General features: G+C 45.0%; 1 protein-coding gene across 1 annotated transcript in view; it reads right to left on the reverse strand.

Annotated features, from left to right (window-relative positions):
• LOC115470866 (fatty acyl-CoA hydrolase precursor, medium chain-like) overlaps positions 1-22,926 on the reverse strand; it is a 62,489-nt gene that overhangs the window by 24,933 nt on the left and 14,630 nt on the right. The window contains exons 4-7 of the mRNA XM_030204459.1: positions 21,939-22,077; positions 11,720-11,853; positions 6,568-6,721; positions 792-905 (exon numbers count right to left, since the gene is read on the reverse strand). Of these exons, the coding sequence (XP_030060319.1) occupies positions 792-905; positions 6,568-6,721; positions 11,720-11,853; positions 21,939-22,077 (541 nt within the window). The remainder of the gene's footprint in view (positions 1-791; positions 906-6,567; positions 6,722-11,719; positions 11,854-21,938; positions 22,078-22,926) is intronic.

Consider the following 22,926-nt stretch of genomic DNA (forward strand, 5'->3'; position numbering starts at 1 on the left):
GGGCGGGGCAGAGTGAGGGAAGGGCCGACAAGGCAATTTTCTTCTTTTACAGCAGTGCAGAGTCGAGCAAGGCGCCGCACCACACAGCTGCCGGGTGGATGGAGCTGATAGGGACTCGCCAGCAGAGCACCCCCCACCTGTTGACACCTGGGGCGGACCGCCCCCACCGCCCCACCCTTGGTACGCCACTGACAAGCAGTCAAGTCTTGCAATAGGCTCCTTTTCATCTTGACCAGCATGAGCATTATGTAAATCACCTGTACAAGGTTCCCATGGAAGTGGAAAATCAAAATCTAAGGGTAAGGTCATGGGAGGTAGAAGACTATATAAAGGACAAGAAATAACTGGGTTATTTTACAAAAGACACGCTGAAAAATGGCTTGTGGTAGTGTAGGCGCGGGTTTTGGGCGCATGCCGATCCATTTTTTTAGTGCACCTGTAAAAAAAAAAAAAAGGCCTTTTTGTTTGCCAAAAATGGACTTGCAGCAAAAATCAAAATTGCTGCACGTTCATTTTGGATCCGCGACCTTACTGCCACTCATTGACCTAGAGGTAAAGAATCTGGGCCGTAATGACCTACACGTGTCAAATGCCACTTGGCGCATGCCTGTTATGCACACCCAAAAATTAAAAAAAAATTTCAGATGTGTGTATCAGATGTGTACCAAAAATGAAATTACCGCAAGAGTCACGTGGTAGTTGGGTGGTCACTCCATTTTGGCACACCGACGCACATAGACACTTATGTGGCTTAGTAAAAAGGGCCCACAAACTCCAGAAAAAAATCTTACCTGTGCAACCTGAGCTATCAGTTCAGGATCAGAGACGATGAAACCAGGAATGAATGCAGCTCCACTCTCAGAAATGGCTTTCTGAAACAAACCCTTAGATAAGGGAGACAGCATCTGGAACACAATTAAAGGTTACAATGAGTTTAATAACTGGAAAATATGGTGTTCATAGTTCAGGATCAGTGGCATAGCCAGTATGGGGCCACAGGGGGCCTGGGCCCCCGTAGATTTGCCCCTGGACCCCCCTGCCGGTGACCCTCTCGCCCCCCTCCCGCTGCTAACCCGCCATCGCCTACCTTTGCTGGCGGGGGACCCCAACCCCCGCCAGCCGAGCCGAGGTCCTCTTCTTCCCAATCCCGCACAAGGCTTCGTTCTAGTCTGACGTCCGACATCAGACTAGAACGAAGTCTTGCGCGGGATTGGGAAGAAGAGGACCTCGGCTCGGCTGGCGGGGGTTGGGGTCCCCCACCAGCAAAGGTAGAACATGCAGGACGTCAGACTAGAATGAAGCCTTGTGCGGGATTGGGAAGAAGAAGACCTCGGCTCGGCTGGCGGGGGTTGGGTTCCCCTGCCAGCAAAGGTTGGCGACGGCGGGTTAGTGGCAGGAGGGGGGGGGGGGGGGGTTGGCGGCACCAGGGGGGAGGCTAAAATGTGCCCCTCACTTCGAGCTCTGGACCTCCTCCCGCCGAAGTCTGGCTACGCCCCTGTTCAGGATCAACTGGTCTCAGGGCCTACCTTTATACTATCATACACGGAGTCATCCTCAAATGAGCACAATGCACAGGAACCAACACTCTTTGATATACTAATACCTCCCACTAATCAATAAAAATGAAAACTAAACATTAAACAAAGCACAAACCACACTTACAAAAAGTTCATGCAAGAAACATACAGAGATGCCTTATTGGGCAACTGACCAAAAACTATTTCACAGGGGCAACTTAAAATGGCATACTGTGAGATGCACCCAGGTGTCCTGTGGTAATTGTTATTTTAGTGCATGCTAATCCACATTCTAAAGTATTTTTCAATTTTTGTTTTTTTTGGAGGTGGCGTTCCTGTACTAATCATTTAGGGCATCTTACTAAGGCACGCTTATTTTAGAGCATGCTAAAATTGTGGGCGCTAAATGTTAGAGACGGCCATAGGACTGCGTCGGCGTCTAACGTTTAGCATGCCCACAATTTTAGCGCGTGCCAAAAACGTGAGTGCACCTTAGTAAAAGACCCTCTCAGTGTAGCTACATTACTGCGTGCTAGCTGGTTAGTGCAGGATTACAGTGGGAGCACTTACCGTCTACACAGTGGGTGACAGTAAGTACTCACATGGCTACATGCATTATTAGTGCATTGCCATTAATAGAAAAAATTGGCCATTTTAGGACTTTAGCATGCAGGAAAATCCTATCGAGGTCACTTTTTGCTGTAGCTTAGTAAAAGGGCCCCATAATGTTTAAGTCATGTACTGTGCACTGCTGTTACATGTTTTCATTGAAGCAGATGGACAGTTTCAGTGGGAGGAAAATTCTAGATGTCCCTGTGGCAAACATTATCAGGATTACCAAGGCTTTTTTTGAGGGGGTGCTTGGGGGTACGGAGTACCGGCACCTTTTTCATTGTCTGTTAAAATTGACACATGGTCCCCAAGTTTTAATGAAAGAGCTCAGGCCCTACACACCTAGGGTTACCATATTTTGCCCTCTCAAAAAGAGGACGCCGAGAGTTGAAGCGGCCTCACAAGACTTCAACTCGGTGGCCATTTTGAATCCCGAGACCGTCACAGCAACAGGATGCAGGGCAAGGGCAGCGCTCCAGGCAGGAAAGAGGGGGCTTTTTCTTGCCCCGAAGAGGTCACTAGACCACTAGGGCAGTAGATAGTAAGTAAGGGAAGGGGAGGCTAGGATAGGCCCGCCACCCGCCCGTTTGTCCAGAAATCCAGACAAACGGGCAGACTGGCAAAACCCGTCCAGACATGTCCTCAAAAAGAGGACATGTCCGGGTAAATCCGGACATATGGTAACCCTATACACACCAATTCTGCCGTATCATACATTCTGTGACTGGTTGCAGGGGGCCTGGCTATTATGAGGTGTGTCACTCAATGACCATCCCACCCCTAAAGGGTGGCCTGGCATTTGAGAACCAGCACCTTTTTCGCTAGACAAAACACACTGAGGATTATTAACATCACAGCTTCTCACAATTAGGATTTGAAAGTATCAGGATATAAGAAGAACAGCTAGACAATTGAATTCATATTTGTTTTACTATAAAGTTCCTTGTTGGATTAAAAGAACCCTCTTTTCCAATTAACTGTATAAAGGAGTATAGAAAAATTTGCAACTCGGTTAAATTGTAATGATTAATTGTTTAATGAAAGGCAATTGTTCCTAACCCAGTTTTCAGGACACCCAACCAGTCATGCATAGTGAATGTGTATAACAATTGCATAAAATGGAGGTAGTATATGCAAATTTATCTCATGCATATTCATTGTGGCAGGGTATGTCCCGAGGACTGGATTGGGAACCCTTGATCTACGATAAATGTTTTAGGGGCCCTTTAACTAGACAGTTTTAAGCCCGTAACACACAGCTAGCACACGCAAACAAGTTATTGCAGAAATGAGTTAGAACATTTTGCAGTTTCTGCCCGTTTGTGCATGCTAACCTGCTTGTTAATTTTTTTAAATATTTTTTTGGAGGGGGCATGTCAGTGGTGGGGGAGTGGGTGTTCCTGCATTATCCAGGTACTGTACTGGGCTAGGTTCAAATTATGGCACCTAAAAAAATTAAAAAAAAATCAGTGCCAATCGAAAACACATTTAGGCATAGCCTATAAACTGGGCCTAAGGTAAGGTGCAGTTTACAAAATACGCCTAAGCCTATCCACGCAACTAGAATTTAGGCCCAACAAATTATGCCAATGAAAACCTGATGTAAATGTACATGCCTAACTTTAGGTGCAGAGTGGGTTATTCTATAGATTTTAGGAATGCCCATGACTTGCCATGCTCCTCCCACAGCCACGCCCCCTTTTGGGATGCATATGGTAGAATTTATGCGGACTACATTATAGACTATGCTTAGCAAGTAATTCTAATTAGTGCCAATTAGTACTGATTGGCTTGTTAACCAATTGAGTTGCATGCGCAAATCAAAATACACCTAGATTTGCACATACATCTCTAGTCGCACTATATAGAGTCTGGAGGATTTTGCTTAGCACCTCCCAAAACAGTGCTCACGTGCGAGCTCTAGGCAGGTACAATAACACATGACCTATAAAAATATAGGTTTTAAAACCCCCAAGTGCCATGTTAAATCCAGGCTTTGCATGTGGTAAAATTCTGTTACCACGTTAAGCCTAGATTTTATCAGATTTTAGTTAAAAGGGCCCCTTTAGTTTATGCTTGAAATGATATTTGAATTCTATTTTATTAGCTTATTCCTTGCCTTGGCACTTTATAAATGAAAATAAAATGATAACAACAATGTGCACACAAATAAGAGATTTGTGATTTCTCTGGTCTGTAAGACTCAATGAATAAAACAAAAGAGGTTCTGAATGGCGTATTATCCTCTGGTAACAGACATACCTTGGGTTAGATGAAGTGGGCAGACTGCCCAGAATTGTGATTTGAAGGGGGTGGGGGTAGAGGGGGCTTCTGCTTCAGTAATTTCTAACAGACTGGCAGCAAGTCAGAGCTCTTTTGAAAACCACCAGGGTCCAACACATTTATTTATTTACTTGTTAAATTTAGATCCTGCTTTTATCCAAGGCGGGTAACAATAGTCACGTGGAGGGGCATAATTGAAAGGGACGCCCCAGTTTTGTTGAGGACATCCTTGCAAAACGTCCCAAGGGAGGGGCGGGGAAACCCGTATTATCGAAACAAGATGAACGTCCATCTTTCGTTTTGATAATATGATTGGGGACACCCAAATCTTGAAATTTTGGTCATCCTTAGAGATGGTCATCCCTAGACTTGGTTGTTTGATTTTCGGTGATAATGGAAACCAAGGACATCCATCTCAGAAACAACCAAATACAAGCCCTTTGGTCGTGGGAGGAGCCAGCATTTGTAGTGCACTGGTCCCCCTGACATGCCAGGGCACCAACCAGGCACCCCAGGGGGCACTGTAGTGGATTTCAGAAAAAGATCCCAGGTACATAGCTCCCTTACTTTGTATGCTGAGCCCCCCAAAACCCACTACCAACAACTGTATACCACTACCATAACCCTTACGGATGAAGGAGGGCACCTAGATGTGGGTACAGTGGGTTTCTGGTGGGCTCGCTGTTTCCTCCACAAGTGTAACAGGTAGGGAGGGGGATGGGCCTGGTCCGGAGCTGAGTATGACATCTGAGGCTGGCAAAAAATATTTTTAAAGATGTTTGAGGGTGGGAGGGGGTTAGTGACCACTGGGGGAGTAAGGAAAGGTCATCCCCGATTCTCTCTGGTGGTCATCTGGTCATTTTGGCCACCTTTTTATGCCTTGGTCATAAGAAAAACAGGACTAGGTAAAGTCGTCCAAGTGCTCATCAGGGACGCCCTTTTTTTCCCCCCCATTATGGGTCAAGGACGTCCATGTGTTAGGCACGCCCAAGTCCCTCCTTTGCTACGCCTCCGATATACCCCCTTGAACTTTGGCCATCCCTGCGATGGAAAGCAGTTGGGGACGTCCAAAATCAGTTTGATTATACCGATTTGGATGACCCTGTGAGAAGGACGCCCATCTTCTGATTTGTGTCGAAAGATGGGCTTCCTCTTTCGAAAATGAGCTTGATGTCATAAACCTGCAGAGTGAAACAACTCTATATCTAGAGAAATAAACAGTCTGCAGTAAAAAAACGGAGGATATACTTGTGACAAATCATATATCCAAATGCCCAAGCAATGTGCTGATAAGCATCTTAATTATACTAGCGGAAGAGTAATTGTATATAGTCAGAACTATACCAACGGAAGAGTATTAGTCCAAAATGCAGTAAGGAAGATGAGTGTCATGCATATCCTCTCCTGATGAAGTAGCGAAACAGAGGGAATTCTCTGACTGTCGAGAGAGACGGGTTTTGACTATACTTTGAGAAAATCTTTAGATCTGATGTCGGGAGAGGCTATTGATTTTACGATATAAACATTTCTTCATATATTTGAAGATTCACCATTCCAGGAGTGGCCTGTGGAAAGCGTGTTATGTTTTTTTCTTTGGATGAAGCTAAGTACTTCTGTTTTTTTTTTTTTTTGGTGAATCTTTCTAAATATCAATGTTATAATTTTTTGGACTAATACTCTTCCGTTAGTATAGTTCTGACTATATACAATTACTCTTCCGCTAGTATAATTAAGATGCTTATCAGCACATTGCTTGGGCATTTGGATATATGATTTGTCACAAGTATATCCTCCGTTTTTTTTTTACTGCAGACTGTTTTTTTCTCTAGATATAGAGTTTGTTTCACTCTGCAGGTTTTTCGGAGGTGGTGGTTGGCCTGTGATGTGTGTCCACAGAGTTGGTACCCTTGGCTTATGTGGCCTATTTTGGTACACATAAGTGATCTTTACTATATGCACAAGCAATATCAAGTTGTTTGAGCAAACATATATAATAGTTTCTAATTTTATTGCTCTAAGCAGATTTTGTAATTTTTGATATTTTATTCTATGCAATTCAAACCATTTTGTAATGTCGAAGAGCCACAGACTAACACTGACTTATGGAGTTTTACATATCAATTCTTGGAAGTATCTTTGTAAAAAAAAAACTTACCAGGGTAGAGACACTTATTCCACCTGCAGATTCTCCAAATGCAGTCACAGAATGTGGATCACCTCCAAAATCTTCAATGTTGTCTTGAACCCAATGTAAAGCTGAAAGTAGATCCAGAAGCCCCCAGTTGCCACTGGCATTTTCATCCCCAGTGCTGTAAGCAGAACAAGGAGGAAAATGCTCTTTTGAATGAGGCTTTTATACATGTTACTATTTATTGGGGTATTCCGCTACCTAGTTCAGTCCCTAGTTATAAGTCGTCTCAATTACTGCAACAGTACTTATGGGGGATGCACATCCACGCTACTAAAGAAATTGCAAACTGCTCAGAACACAGCAGCTCGACTCATCTTCGGCAAATCGAGATTTGAAAGTTCAAGCCCATTACGTGAGAGGTTGCATTGGCTTCCTGTGAAGGACCGTATCGTTTTCAAGATCTGCGTATTGGTGCACAAAATCATCTATGGAGATGCTCCTGCTTACTTGGACACTCTCATTAACTTGCCGCCCAGGAACTCCCGCAAGTCAGCTCGCACGTATCTCAGTCTCCACTATCCAGCTCTTAGTGGCCTCAAATATAAGACTGTCTATGCTTCCTCTTTTTCTTATCTTAGCACTCAATCATAGGCGGTCGGTGGCCCAACTGTTTGGGGAGGCTAAAGGGGCGGAGCTTAAATCCATAATTGTCTGATAACACACAGAAAAAATAAATAAATAAAAATAAAAGTCACAATTAATACCTTTTATTAAATTTAGATATTAGATATGTATCATCTGTCAAAGAATTTAATGGTTGCTCAAAGCATATACTAACCACAATCGCTCAACTGCAAAACACTATGCACAACTTTGTGCAAAAACACACTCAGAACCTTACTATGCCATAAATATTACACTGGGCAGAACCTAACACACCATTAGGGTCTTATAGCCCATTTAGTTATGTTTAAACAAAAGAGATCTGCATTAAAAAAAAATTATTTTTATTTTGACCTATAAAACCACTTGTCCCTGAAACATGCCTAAAAACAGAATAATTTATTTATTACATTTGTACCCCACTCTTTCCCACATACAGCAGGTCCAGTGCGGCTTACATAGTAAAAGAAAGCATTTTACATGGTAGAGGATAAAGTAAAACAAGGAAATGTAGGAAAAGTATTATCTCTCTACCAATGCAGGACTGGTCACAGATGCATCACACAGCCTTCACTCACCAGAGGAAAGGAAACTAACTTTGCACAGTGTAGCCTCAACTGATACGCTCAGACTTGGCACCTTGAAATGCATTAAGTGAGCCCAGACATTCAAGGGTGAAAACCTAGGGCTGTGAGTCTGCCAAGGTTGAGCGAGGGCAGGTGAGTGCTGGAAAACATGCCTTTCCTGTTCTTACTATATGTTATTAAAAGGAACTGGAGACTAGGGGCAGCAACACTTTGTGGGTGAAACAGTAATCTTTCCACAGTTACTCAAGGAAAAAGATGCTGCTAGGTCACCACTGCAAGAAGCCTTTGGTCACCATACAGAGCATCAATCTTACCACATTCACCAAACTAAGCACTCACTCCACCCTTTCAGGGTCAGCCCTGCTACTGGACAAAGTAGGAATCCACCTGGAGTGGCAGAATTGGACTGGTGGCATGGCTCCGGCATGCATAGAACATTTTTAGGTACAGAGCAACACTTATGCCCTGCAGCATCCTAACCCTTCTGGAAAAAAAAGTCTGCACTGAAGAAGACAGGCAACAATGGGCCTCAGCATGGGACTGTGCTCAAACCTCCACACTGCATGGACGTTCATTTTATTGAGCAGTAACAGATTAGGAAAGGGGAAGAGGCTGGATATCTGGGGCTAGGGGAGAGGTGGAATGCTTTGTGAGGGGATGGGGTAGTTAAGAAAATGGACAGGGAAGGAGAATGGAAATGATGAACAAGGAGAGTAAAGAGATGCTGAAAGCTGGGGGGGGGGGGGCTGAACATAGTGGTGGGAGGTAATAGGAAAGATGATAGACACTGGGGGAAGGAAGGTGGATGCTGGGCACAGAAAGAAAGAGGGAGAATGGACATGGGGGAGTGGGTTAGAGAAGGTGGGATCCTGAACCTTGAGGGGAGATATTAGTGTGTGGTGGAGAATGGAAATGGGGAGCTACTGGACACAGGTGGTGGTGGTGTTGAGTACAGATGCAGATGCTGGACATTCAGGGGGAGTGCTTGGAAACAAGTAATCTAGTAAGCAAATACAGTGGTGGAAATAAGTATTTGATCCCTTGCTGGTTTTGCCACCAAGTATTAGGTCTTGTTTGCCAGAGGGATTGAATACTTATTTCCCTCTGCAGAATGCAAATAAATTCATATACTTTCCACAATGTGATTTTCCGGATTTAATTTGTGATGTGCTATCTCTCACTGTTACCAATAACCTACCCTTCAATTATGGGCTGCTCATGTCTTTGTCAGTGGGCACACTTACAAAATCAGCAAGGGATCAAATACTTATTTCCACCACTGTATATGAGTATATAAGGAGGAAAAACCTCTAGAAGCGCCTTAATCCCACTGACAAGGCGGGTAAAGGGCTAGGGCTTCTTCATCATCGGAAAAACCTCCTGGTATTCTTAACTTGCCTTCTGCTCAAAACATCAGAAATATATTTACACGCTACTTTTCTGGGCTTTTTCAGATGTCGAAAAATAGAGGAGGTACTTATAACTTGAGACCTTAATCTTCTCTGGGGCTCCTCCGTTACTAAGACTGTGATCTTAGTAACGGAGGAGCCCCAGAGAAGATTAAGGTCTCAAGTTATAAGTACCTCCTCTATTTTTCGACATCTGAAAAAGCCCAGAAAAGTATGTGCTGGCTAAGAGGCCTTTCTATGAAGCTGCGGTAAAAAGACCCTGCGCTAGCGGCAGGGACCATTTTTACTGTGCGCCGGGCTCCTTTTTACCACAGTGCAGTGTTGTTCTATGGTCAGCTGCCACCTGGTGCGGATTGCCACTGCACACTCCCCCACCCCCCGGGGTACAGCACAGTCCGCCCCCCCCCCCCAGGTGCAGCACATCACCATCCTTCCCTGGCGCATCACCTCCAAGCCCCCCCCCCCCCCCACAGGTGCATTTTTCCTACCTGCTGGGGTGTTGGGAGCAGCTCTGCTGCCGTTGGCTCTGCTGCTTCCCCACTTCCTCTGCCCCGGAACAGGAACAGCAAAGGGAGCAGGAAACCAGCGGAGCCAGCTGTGCGGCTGCTCCCTGCACCCAAACTGCTGCGTGTACCCGGGGCAGACCACCTCCACTGCTACGCCCTTGGTACGCCACTGCTGGCAGTGGGTAAAAAAAGGCCAGAGGAAAACAAAACAAAAAACACACACCATGTGGTCATGCAGTAAGATTAGCACAAGGTTAGTGCCGTGCTAAAAAATGGCCCAATTTCCCTAGAGTGGGAAATGGCACACACTGGGGCTGCCGCTACCGCTGGTGATGGCGGTAGCTCCAGATTAGTGTGCAGTAAGCCCACATTGGGCTTTGTAAAAGGGCGGCAGCAGCAGCACCTTTTCTGCATTTGTCAGTGTATAAACCCCCAGATTCTATATAAGGTGATCAATTGAAATGCATGGACATCTCAACTGATGCCAATAATTGAGTGCTGGTGATCAATTGATAAATCACAGAGCTGGGCACAATTACTTAAAAGCAGTGGGGGGGGGGGGGGATTAACAAAAGTCAATGTCTTCAAAACCCATCCCAGGCACAAATAAATATTTAGTGGAGTTTAGCCTATTGTGAAGGATCTTCAGAATTCCAACATCCAGAATGCTGAACTCAAGTGCACATAGTCATTGATCCTTTAGTGTATGTTTGTGTGTAACTTTTTTTTTTTTTATAAACATCCCTTAATTAGAAATGTCATGCTTCATTTCTTAATTCTACCATTACTTTCAATTACTACTTCACTTAACCTGGAGGTTGAGGTTCCCGAGGTCTTCACTCTGTTGACAGTTAAGTGAAGTAGTAATTGTTAGTGATCAATTATTGGCATGAATTGAGATTTCTGCGCACTATTCTGTAACACTGCGCTCCCAAAACCCATAGTATACAACCCAAAAAGGGGGCATGACCATAGGAAGGGCTTTGGTGGGTCAGGGGCATTCTCTCCAAGATGTGAATTTGGGGAATCCGCACGCACCATGATTTACATCAGGTTTCAGTTGGAGTAAATCCTTGCACCCAAAGTTGGGCACAGGAATCCGAGCTAAGCACGATCTATAAAGGGCAAGTGCCTTTCATAGAATCACACTTAATGCGGATTTTTTATGGCGCCCACATTTCAGTGCCATCTGAATCTGGCCCAATTGTCAACAGGGTCAACACAGCAACCTACACATCTATATCCTGGCACATACGCATGTATGATGGTATTTCAGCAACAAACAGATAGGACCTGGCACAGGACCATGCTTCATCATAAGAGGCTACATCAAGGGTTGGGTCCTTGCTGTTTGCTCAGCAAACATTGCTTTTGAGAACTAACCAGCGTACCAGTGTTTAGTATCCAGTATTGAAAGACCCATCCTTTTCTGGCTGTGGCAGTTTCGTAAGGATCACCCGGTCCTCCACGTTGGTGGTTTCAGCACACACATGTAAGCTTCCCAGAGCTCTCACAGTGCCCAACATCATTGCTAGTATCACTTGGGGGGGGGGGAGGGGGTACAAAAAGCACTGGGGAATTAAGGGGGCAACTCCATAGAATCTCTCCAGTAGAGCACCTTTCTATAATCTAGATGACCCTGGGAGCAAGAGAAATTTCTGAAATTGACTTTGGTGGACATGAAAGTGCATTCCCCTTCTGAAATAGGGAATACACGTGTATCTATTAGCACTTCCCTAGTCCTATCCAAAACAAACCTAGACCACATCCCTTTGCTATATGCATGTATTTGCCATGTAGATGTGTATCTCCCAGCTTTCTAACATCAGGATTTAGACATGCATGTGATATATACACTTAAGTGTTGGGTTTATACACATTCAAATCACAAATGGGACTTCTAAAGTGACTGCCCTTTATGTCTTCCACCCTGTACCTTAGCCCAGGAAAAGGCAGAATGTCAAATGCATACAAATAAAAATTTTGCAAAGTAGAATATAAACTGTCTTACCTGAAGAGTCCCAGGACCCCTAATCTGTACTGAATTGACACCATCACCACATTTTCATAGGCAGATAATGCAGACCCATCGTATACGGATCCAGCACCACCCAGAAAAGCTCCTCCATGGATCCACACCATTACCTAGATACAGTAGATGTAATTCAGATGGAAAAGGTATTTTGATCGTAAACTCATTCTCAGTCTTTCCTTGCTGAAATAAATCTGAAGGCAATTTTGAAAAACCATTTACCTGGCTAAACAGGCTATCTGAAAATCGCCCATCCTTTCCCTAGCTGTATGTATACATGGGAACACTAATGTATGTATGTATGTTTGTTTGTGGGGGAGACAACTCTGGGGGTGGGAGGTAATCATGTACAATATTTTGCATTTTCAAAAATATTCACTTCTTGTATACTGCTAAGTATCCCCTTTCCTGGGTTCAGTGCACATTCTAGGGAAGACAAATGCAGATAGTGTGAGGTATGAGAAACGTTAGAGACCATTGGTGTAATGCATGAGACTAAAAACATTTAAAGGCAAGGATAATGGTTGATACTAGGAAGTAGAAGTCATGGATTATGAAGCAGTCTTTTGGGGGGGGGGAAAAAAAAAAAGATCAGAAAGAGGTTAAAAACCTATCATGGAAAATATATCCAAAATAAGATCAGGTACAAATCTCCACAGATGCCTTTTCCAGGGCAGTTTCCAAAGGGAATGGCTTTCCATTCCAAGAATTGGTTCAAAATCTACAGAGAGGTCAATATTCAAAGTGATATAACCAGGCAGAAGAGGCTCCTACCTGGCTAAAATCATCTGTATGGAGCAATCCACTGACATTAAAGGGATAGAGCTGCTGGTGAAAATGAAACTGGCTATTTCATGGGAAGCACAGAAGGCAAAAGTAGAGACTAATAGACGATTCACCACTGGAGACGTGAGTCCAACAGTCTTTATTATATCAGAGATAACGACCCGACACAGGCCGTGTTTCAACGCTAAAAAGCGTCTGCATCAGGGGTCAATAAATACACCAAGTAATGAATGCAAAACGAAGAGTCCTACTTGTATATGTGTTGTCAACTCACTGATCACGTAGCACCAAACAGAATATGCTGGATACAAACTATCAAGGGAAGTTCAGTTGCGGAGTTGGGGTGGAGTCAGTGCTTAACCAGTTTAGTTAATGATGAATATTGGCACTTGTCAACTTTAACCAGCCAAATAGGACTGTATAAAAAGCAGTCTTATCTTTGTGTGGTTTAACTTAACCAGTTAAGACTGAATATTGGCACTTAACCAGTTAAGTGCCATCCATCCACATACCTGGCTATTCAGTGCCAGTGCCTGGACATGACCCGGCATTGAATATCTGGGCATTAAGCTGGTGGTGGTGAACAATTCATTGACCGCTGCCAGTTGAACATTTATCCCAGATTTTTTAAACTTATCCTCCTTATTTAGAAGAGGGCAAAAAGAACAAAAAGGATTTGTGATTTTTGCAGTGACGATCCTAGGTCGGCTGCCACCCGGGGTGAATCACTGATGCGCACCCCCCCCCCCCCCCGGATGTAGCACGACACCCCCCCCCCCGGCACATCAGCCCCCCCACCGGGTGCATCTTTACCTGCGGGGACCAGCCGCGCAGCTCTCGGCTCCGCTGGCTCCCTGCTCCGGAACAGGAAGTAACCTGCTCCGGGGCAGAGGGAGCAGGGAACCAGCGGAGCCGACAGGCGCGTGGCACCCCCCCCAGTAGCGTGCACCCGGGGCGGACCGCCCCCATCGCCCCGCCCTTGGTACGCTGCTGGATTTTTGAACGTGAACATTTTTCTTCTTTCACTCATAACTACATAAGTGTTGTCATACTGGGACTGACTGAAGGTCCATCAAGCCCAGCATCCTATTTCTAACAGTGGCCAATCCAGGTTGCAAGTACCTGGCAAGATCCCAAAAAAGTACAATGGATTCTATGCTGCTTATTCCAGAAATAAGCGGTGGATTTTCCCCAAGTCCATTTTAATAATGGTTTATGGACTTTTCAGGAAGCTAGCCAAACCTTTTTTAAACCCTGCTAAGCTAACTGCTTTTACCACATTCTTTGGCAATGAATTCCATAGTTTGATTACTGCTGCCTCCTGAGGTGTTTTGGGATTCACACTCAGCTAGACTGGATACATGTGGCTAATACTCTTTCCTCTTGCTGGGTTTTTTTTCAATTAAGATTATAACTTCTGTTTCCTTTCTGCACTCTACTTCTCTTGAATTTATCTTATTGATATAAGTAAACTGCTCAGACATTTTGTCAATGGGCGGTATATCAAAATTGATTAAACTTGGAAGGTATATTGGATCTCAACAGGAACATTAACACAGTGTGGAAAATCAGGGACTAAATCTGGCTCATTACATTCCAATGTCTTTGGATCACTTTGCTGGGATTACAAAACTGATCCAAAAAGTCCACACCAATTGAGTAATATCTGGATTATAAGTAGGAATTCCGGTTGTAGTTCTCAATCATCTTTTTTTGCCTCTTTTGGACACACCCAGCCAGTCTGGCTTTCAGGGTAGCCACAAATATGCAGGAGGTAGATTTACATGCAATAAGTCTCATGTCTAGTCACTGGATATCCTGAATGTTCTGACCCCATTTGCATGGAGGCAGGTTGCCAGTTTATATGTATACTAGTAAATCAGGCCCGTTTCTGACACATATGAAACGGGCGCTAGCAAGGTTTTTGTCGGAGTGTGTATGAGAGTGACTGTGTGTGAGAGAGAGAGAGTGTGAATGTGAGAGTGTGTTTGTGACAGAGAGCGCTATACCCCCTCCGCCGCTCTTCAGTACCGGCAGCAGGCAGGAAAAAACCCTGAAGCCACACAACATAACCCCTCCGTCTGTTATCCCAGATATCCACACCAGCAACAAAAGAACACATAACATCAAATATGGACAATAGAAGTCCCCTTAATGTAGATCCTCCGGTCTTTTTTTGTTTGTTTGTTTTTAGACTTTCATAGGAATAAGTTCCTCATACCTTTGCCAAACTTTCAACACATAGGAACAATGTTCTTCTCGTTCCAGCGATGTTCCTCTCCTGCGTGCTGCACAGAAAATGACCCCTTCTCCTGACGCTCCTCCCTTCTTACCATACACTTCCCTCTGATAGGTCCCTCATGCGTCTGACGTCGCATACCATTGCCTGGCAACCAGGGGCGTATCTGGACTCGGGCGGTAGGGGGGGCCAGAGCCAGAGGGAGGGGGCACATTTTAGCCCCCCCCCTGCCATTTCCGGACCCCCCCCTCGCCACCAATGACACCCTCCCCCGCTGCTGTCACTTACCTTTGCTGGCGGGGGACCCCAACCCCCCGCCAGCCGAGATCCTCTCTTCCATGCAGGCTGCGCCGCTGCAAGTTGCAACGCTTCCTGTTCTTCTGAGTCTGACGTCCTGCACGTACAACGCGCAGGACGTCAGACTGAATTCCAAATTCTGAGTCTGACGTTCTGCACGTTGTACCTGCAGGACGTCAGACTCAGAAGAACAGGAAGCGTTGAAACTTGCATCCTGCATGGAAGAGAGGACTTCGGCTGGCGGGGGCTTGGGGTCCCCCGCCAGCAAAGATCGGCGACGGGTTGGTGGTGGGCGGGCGGGAGGGAGGGGGAGGTGGAGAGGGTCTGTGGTAGGGAGGTCCAGGGCGAAATCTGCGGGGGCCCAGGCCCCTGTGGCCCCACGCAGATACGCCCCTGCTGGCAACTGTGCAGTGATCCTTCCTGGCGCTCCTCCCTTCTTACCATACACTTCCCTCTGATAGGTCCTTCATGTGTCGTCGTGTACCATTGCCTGGCAACTCTGCAGCGATCCCTTCACTGTCACTGTTCCGCCCTCGACATCATCACGTGTTAACGTGAGGGCGGGGCAGAGAGATGTGACACCATTACGAACCCTTCACTGAAGCCACGGAGTCAGCTTCAGAACGTTGGAGATGCGTTTTATTATAGTAGATGTTGGACATTGTTGGCAATACAGTCCGAAATAAACAATTTGCGGTGCTTGTACCCTTAAGAAAGAAAGGCAAGAAGTGCCTTTGAACTACAAATCTTAGTTTTCCTGCAGTGCTGTGTGATAGGCTCTTCCTGAGCACATGTCCCTGTGCTTTATGGGCAGTGTTGCCAAGTGGGAGGTTCTCGCCCAATTAGTTTGTGGGACATTTTTGATGGCTACGGACTGCGGGAAATTGGGCGGCTTTTTCTCAGACGCGTTGCGGGTTTGGGCGCTTTTCCGGTGAGGCTTGTATTGGTCCAATAGAATCCCCATGGAGGCAGGGTTAATGATGTCTGAGGCGGGGGTTAATTACATCAGAGGCGGGTCAATGATGTTAGAGGCGGGGTTTGCCTTTGTGCGGTTTTGGGCAGGGAAACATTTTTCAATCTAGCAACCCTGCTTATGGGACATTTCCTATTGGCTGGTTCTTGTCCCTGTGGATGCTGGGTTGTAGCTGTGAGGGAATCTGCATGCATGCTTTTTCTATGAACTGTATCTAACACTATCTTGCTGCATGAGCCTTTCAAAAAAAAAAAAAAAAAAAAAACACCTTTTGAAATATCAAATTTTCACCATTTGAATAGTATTTACAACATCTACTTGCTCAGCTTGGTGCTGAGATCTCCTGGCTTCTCTCGCATACAGAGTGAGCTAGTTGACAACAGACTACTACTACTTCTTAACATTTCTAGAGCGCTACTAGGGTTACGCAGCGCTGTACAAATTAACAAATAAGGACAGTCCCTGCTCAGAAGAGCTTACAATCTAAAGGACGAAATGTCAAGTTGGGGTAGTTAAGATTTCCTGAGAAGAGGTGTAGTGATTAGGTGCCGAAGGCGACATTGAAGAGGTGGGCTTTGAGCAATGATTTGAAGATGGGTAGGGAGGGGGCTCGGTGTATGGGCTCAGGGAGTTTGTTCCAAGCGTGGGGTGAAGCGAGGCAGAAAGGGCGAAGCCTAGAGTTGGCGGTGGTGGAGAAGGGTACTGAAAGGAGGGATTTGTCTTGAGAGCGGAGGTTACGGGTGGGGACATAAGGGGAGATGAGAGTAGAGAGGTAAGGAGGGGCTGCAGATCGAGTGCCTTTGTAGGTGAATAGGAGAAGCTTGAACTGTATGCGGTATCTGATCGGAAGCCAGTGAAGTGACTTGAGGAGAGGGGTGATATGAGTATATCGGTTAAGGCGGAAGATAAGACGTGCGGCAGAGTTCTGGATGGACTGAAGGGGGGATAGATGGCTAAGAGGGAGGCCGGTGAGGAGTAGGTTGCAGTAGTCAAGGCGAGAGGTAATGAGAGAGTGGATGAGAGTTCGGGTGGTGTGCTCGGAGAGGAGGGGGTGAATTTTGCTAATGTTATAGAGGAAGAAGCGACAGGTCTTGGCTATCTGCTGGATATGCGCAGAGAAGGAGAGGGAGGAGTCGAAGATGACACCAAGGTTGCAGGCAGATGAGACGGGGACGATGAGGGTGTTATCATCTGAGATAGAGAGTGAAGGGAGAGGAGAAGTGGGTTTGGGTGGGGACACAATACGTTCAGTCTTGGCCATGTTTAGTTTCAGGTGACGGTTGGACATCCAGGCAGCAATGTCGGATAAGCAGGCCAGTACTTTGGCCTGGGTTTCCGCAGCGATTTCTGGTGTGGAGAGATAAAGCTGGGTGTCGGCAGCATAAAGATGATAGTGGAAACCACGAGAAGAGATCGGGGAGCCTAAGGAAGAGGTGTAGATTGAAAAAAGAAGGGGCCCAAGGACAGATCCCTGGGGAACTCCAACAGAGAGCGGGATAGGGGAGGAGAATGAACCATGAGAGTGTACTCTGAAGGTACGATGGGAGAGATAAGAGGAGAACCAGGAGAGGACAGAGCCCTGGAACCCAAAGGAGGACAGTGTGTCAAGAAGTAGGTTGTGATTGACAGTGTCAAAAGCGGCGGATAGGTCGAGGAGGATGAGGATTGAGTAGTGACCTTTGGATTTGGCGAGGGACAGGTCATTGCAGACTTTAGATAGTGCTGTTTCTGTCGAGTGTAGGGGGCGAAAGCCGGATTGAAGCGGATCGAGGATGGCATGAGAGGAGAGGAAATCAATGCAGCGGCTGTGAATGGCGCGTTCAAGTATCTTGGAGAGGAAGGGTAGGGTCAAGTGATGGTTTTTTGAGGAGTGGTGTGACCACAGCATGCTTGAAGGTGTCTGGGACAGTTGCAGTGGAGAGAGAGAGGTTGAGGATATGACAGATGGTGGGGGTGATAGTGTTAAGTAAGTTGGTGGGGATGGGGTCTGAGGAACAGGTGGTGGATTTCGAGGAGGAGAGGAGATGGGCGGTTTCCTCTTCGGTGATAGCAGGAAAAGAGGAGAAGGAGGCCTGGGTAGGTTGGTTGAGAGAGTGGGTTATAGGATGAAGACTACAATCTGCAGGGCACTTTTGTTCAACAATTCAGAACTGTAAATTATTTCCTTCGTTTGATTTTACATTAAAGAAGATTTGTGGTTCAAGAGTTAGTCTTCACAGTAATGTTCTATACTCTGGTTTAACTGACAGTCAAGCTTGGTGTTGTGGCAACATTTCTGCAAGGACTGTAAAACTGAAAGCTAGATTATGTCCTTAAGGACTAGGATGAGAACCATTTTAGGAGAAGGTCTATTTATTCTTGTCATGCACTACATAGACTTAATTAATGCACATTGATTGAACAAAAAAAAAAAACCTCCTCAAAGTAGCCTTTTGAAAAGTATAATTTTACATATAGCCCCGAGACCATAACATATAAAAAAGGAACAAAGCCTAATTCAGAATTAGTGTGGGAAAATAGTAAATGAACCACTAGTTTCATTAGCACAATTAACTAGCTAATTAGAATTGGGTGCTTAAATAATTGTGTAACAAGTAAACTACCCTGCAGAATAAATGTTCATGACTGAACTTGGCCACCCTGTACTATATAAAGGTCCAAAAGATTGTGAGCTAGAGGGAACTCATCATGCCATGATCAAAAGTAGTATCTGAGGACATACTATAAAAAGTTGATGTAACCCTGTCAATACCTGTGCACAAGACCATCTCCAAACATCTATGGTTCTGCCCATATACTGGCAGGCTACAAATGGAGTTGAAAACCAAAGTGACTCTTCCCAGGAGCTGCTACTCCAAGAACCACCCAAACACAACTAAAGTTCTGCAGGCCTCTCTTGCTATAGCTGAGAGGATTCATGCATCAACCACTGAATGAAACTGGATGGGATTGGCACTGATGAGAGGAGAGTTGGAAGATACCACTAGTCTCAAAAATACTATTGCTGACTGGTTCACCAAAGAGGCTCTGGATGAACCACAAGACTTCTGCAATAATGTTCATTAGACATACGAGCTCAAAATTGAGCTAACATTTTGCTTGGTAAAAACCAAACACTGCCTTCCAAATAAGAACCTCATCTTGTATTGTAAGCATTGTAATGGTGAAATGATGTGTGTGGGGCTGCTTTGCTCATCATGACTTGATTAGTTTACCATCAATAATAAAACCAGTCTTGTACTTTATATAAAAAAATTCTAGAGGAAAGACCTTACATCCATGAACTGAAGCGGAGCAGAAGTTGAGCATGAAACAAGAAAAAGGCGAGCTGGTTGATATTGTGTATCTGGATTTTCAGAAGGCGTTTGACAAAGTACCTCATGAAAGACTCCAGAGGAAATTGGGGAGTCATGTGACAGGAGGTATTCTATTAGGGATTAAAAACTGGTTAAAAGAGAGAAAACAGAGAGTAGGGTTAAATGGTCAGTATTCTCAATGGAGAAGGGTACTTAGTGGGGTTCCCCAGGGGTCTGTGCTGGGACCGCTGCTTTTTAACATATTTATAAATGACCTAGAGATGGGAGTAACTAATGAGGTAATTAAATTTGCTGATGACACAAAGTTATTCAAAGTCGTTAAATCGTGGGAGGATTGTGAAAAATTACAAGAGGACCTTACAAGACTGGGCATCAAAATGGCAGATGACGTTTAATATGAGCAAGTGCAAAGTGATGCATGTGGGAAAGAGGAACCTGAATTATAGCTACATCATGCAAGGTTCCACTTTAGGAGTCACATACCAGAAAAGGGATCTAGGTGTCGTGTCATTGATACGTTGAAACCTTCTGCAGCTAAGAAAGTAAATCGAAAGTTAGGTATTAGGAAAGGAATGGAAAACAAAAATGAGGATGTTATAATGCCTTTCTATCGCTCCATGGTGCGACTGCACCTCAAATACTGTGTGCAATTCTGGTCACTGCATCTCAAAAAAGATATAGTGGAATTAGAAAAGGTGCAGAGAAAGGCAACAAAAATGATAAAGGGGATGGGACAACTTCCCTATGAGGAAAGGCTAAAGCAGCTAGGGCTCTTCAGCTTGGAGAAAAGGTGGCTGAAGGGAGATATGATAGAGGTCTATAAAATAATAAGTGGAGTTCAACGGGTAGATGTGAAGCATCTGTTTACGCTTTCCAAAAATACTAGGACAAGGGGGCATGCGATGAAGCTACAATGTAGTAAATTTAAAACTAATCGGAGAAAATTCTTCTTCACTCAACATGTAGTTAAACTCTGGAATTCATTGCCAGAGAATGTGGTAAAGGTGGTTAGCTTAGCAGAGTTAAAAAAAAAAAAAAAAAGGTTTGGACGGCTTCCTAAAGGAAATATCCATAGACCATTATTAAATGGACTTGGGGAAAAATCCACTATTTCTGGGATAAGCAGTATAGAATGTTTTGTACTTTTCCAGGTATTTGTGACCTGGATTAGCCACTGTTGGAAACAGGATGCTGGGCTTGATGGACCTTTGGTCTTTCCCAGTATGGCAGTATTTATGTACTTAAGAGAACAACCCTAAACGTTTAAGCAAATCTATTACAGAATTGTTAAGAGGCAATTTCAAGTCTTGGATTGCCCAGACCTAAACCATTGTCCAGTATTTCACTGCTTAGTTTAGCTTTTTGGGGTTTCTATTTCAGTTTTGTTTGCATAAGAGTTGTGGCCCAGGCCCCGCATAACCTTTTGTTTTTTTGTTAAAAAAAAACCCCCTTGAGCCACGTCTTGCCCCCCCCCCCCCGCCTGTGTCTCCTCTTTCCCTCCTTCTCTCCCCCAGTCTGCATCAAGACTCCCCGGAAGACCCCCACCCCCCAAGCATGCAGGTAGGCCTTCCCCTCACGCTCTCTTGTATCCCTGGTGGTCCAGCTGGGTTATTGGGAGCAGGAACACAGCCCCCTTGCTCCTGTTCCTTGCGGTGCCTCTCTAAAATGGCTGCTGTGGCCCACACAAGCTGCCACTAGAGGTTGTGGCAGCCATTTTAGAGGCATGCCACAAGGAGCAGGAGCGAGGCAACTGTGCTTCCATCCTCAATGACCCCACCAGGGATATAGGTAAGCCTGGGGGGGGGGCAGGGAGTCTTGCAGGGGGCCCTTTTGTTTTTTTAAAGAACCCCCCCCCCCCCCAAAAAAAAAAAAAAAAAATCAAATTATGCAGGTGCCAGCCCGATTATTCAGAGCTGGCACCTGCTTAGCTATGTGGGTGCTAGCACTGAATATTGCCGGCACTCAGATAACAAATTTGAGAAATTCTTCAGTCAACATATAATTAAACTCTGGAATTCATTGCCAGAGAATGTGGTAAAGGCGGTTAGCTTAGCAGGGTTTAAAAAAGGGTTGGACAGCTTCCTAAAGGAAAAGTCCATAGACCATTATCAAAATGGACTCAAGGAAAATCCACTGTTATTTCTGGGATAAGCAGCATAAAATGTATTGTACTTTTTTGGGATCTTGCCAGGTATTTGTGGCCTGCATTGGCCACTGTTGGAAACAGGATGCTGGGCTAGATGGACCTTTGGTCTGTCCCAGTATGGCAATACTTATGTACTTATAACCTGGCACTCCTCCTCAATGCCACCCCCAGCACTGCCCTTGACCTGCCCAATTTGTTTGGGTGGTCTCTGGGGATATGCAACGGCTTAACTGACCGGTTAAGTGCCTCTGAATATCCCTAATTAGGCGGCGAGAAGCAATTTAAGTGGGCAGGAGAGGCTCCTGCCCACTTAAATTGCTTTGAATTGGCCTCAATGACTTTTTCATGCATGAATTTTCTAAAATCACCTCCATACTCTTTGCTTCATGTTTATGCATTAATGAACAAAGAACAAAAAATAGTCCACTAGACGTACTTACTGGTAATTGTGATTTCTTGTTGCGCTGTGCAGGTGTATAAACGTTTAGGTACAAACAGTCTTCTGAATTCGAAAGGGGAGGATAATTTGCTTTTGTAACTTTTTCAATGGTTTCCGAGATTTCTGGTACCTGTAGGCACCTTTCAAAACAGAACAAAATGTGTATATTTAAACTGAAAGACTTCTACGTCAGCTGATCAGTTTCCTAGGTTATTCTATTTACCTGTAAAAGAATCATGCAACCAATTAGAATGAAGATAGTACAGCGAGATTGTTATTAGTGCCAAGCAAAGATCCACCGACTCCTACCACTACTACCAAATTTCAATGAATATAAAATACAAGTCAATCAAATGGAACACATCTGGTCCTTGAAAGCTCATGCCTCAGTAATTAGGTAGTTTACAGGTGCCACCACCAGCCTCTTTGGGGGCACCTTAATGTCACATCATAAAAACCTATTCTATAATAGCATCTGGGCACCTGGATTACATTATAGAACTCTAGTGTGCCTAACACTTATGTGCCGGCAGTTATGCCAACCATAGAGCTGAAGTAACCAGGGCTTTTTTTTGAGTAGGTATGTGCCGATACACCGTACTGGTACCTTTTTCATGGCTGCATTAAAAAAAATTTTTTTTATAGCTGCCCCCTCCCCCACATGTAGGCCTTCCTAGGGCCTACCTTAAAAACCCTGGTGGTCTAGGAGCCTCCGAGGCAAGACCAATCTCCAGTCACTCCTGCCTATGCTGGTTTTGCAATTAAAATGGCTGCCGCGACATTCTGTGGGAGGTCACTGCAACCATTTTGAGATTGGAACAGGCATAGGTGGGAGCCACTCCTGCCCCTAAAGAGGTGAGTATAATGCCAGCTCAAGAGATGTTACCAGCAGTCCGATAGTATTTTGACACCCAGAGCAAGATGAGGTGGGAATGGAGGGGAATTACTCTTGTCCTGTTCCACTAGACTACCAGGGAACCCCTGGGTGA

Source organism: Microcaecilia unicolor, chromosome 5 (genome assembly GCF_901765095.1).
Source record: "Microcaecilia unicolor chromosome 5, aMicUni1.1, whole genome shotgun sequence".
Taxonomy (NCBI): Eukaryota; Metazoa; Chordata; class Amphibia; order Gymnophiona; family Siphonopidae; genus Microcaecilia; species Microcaecilia unicolor.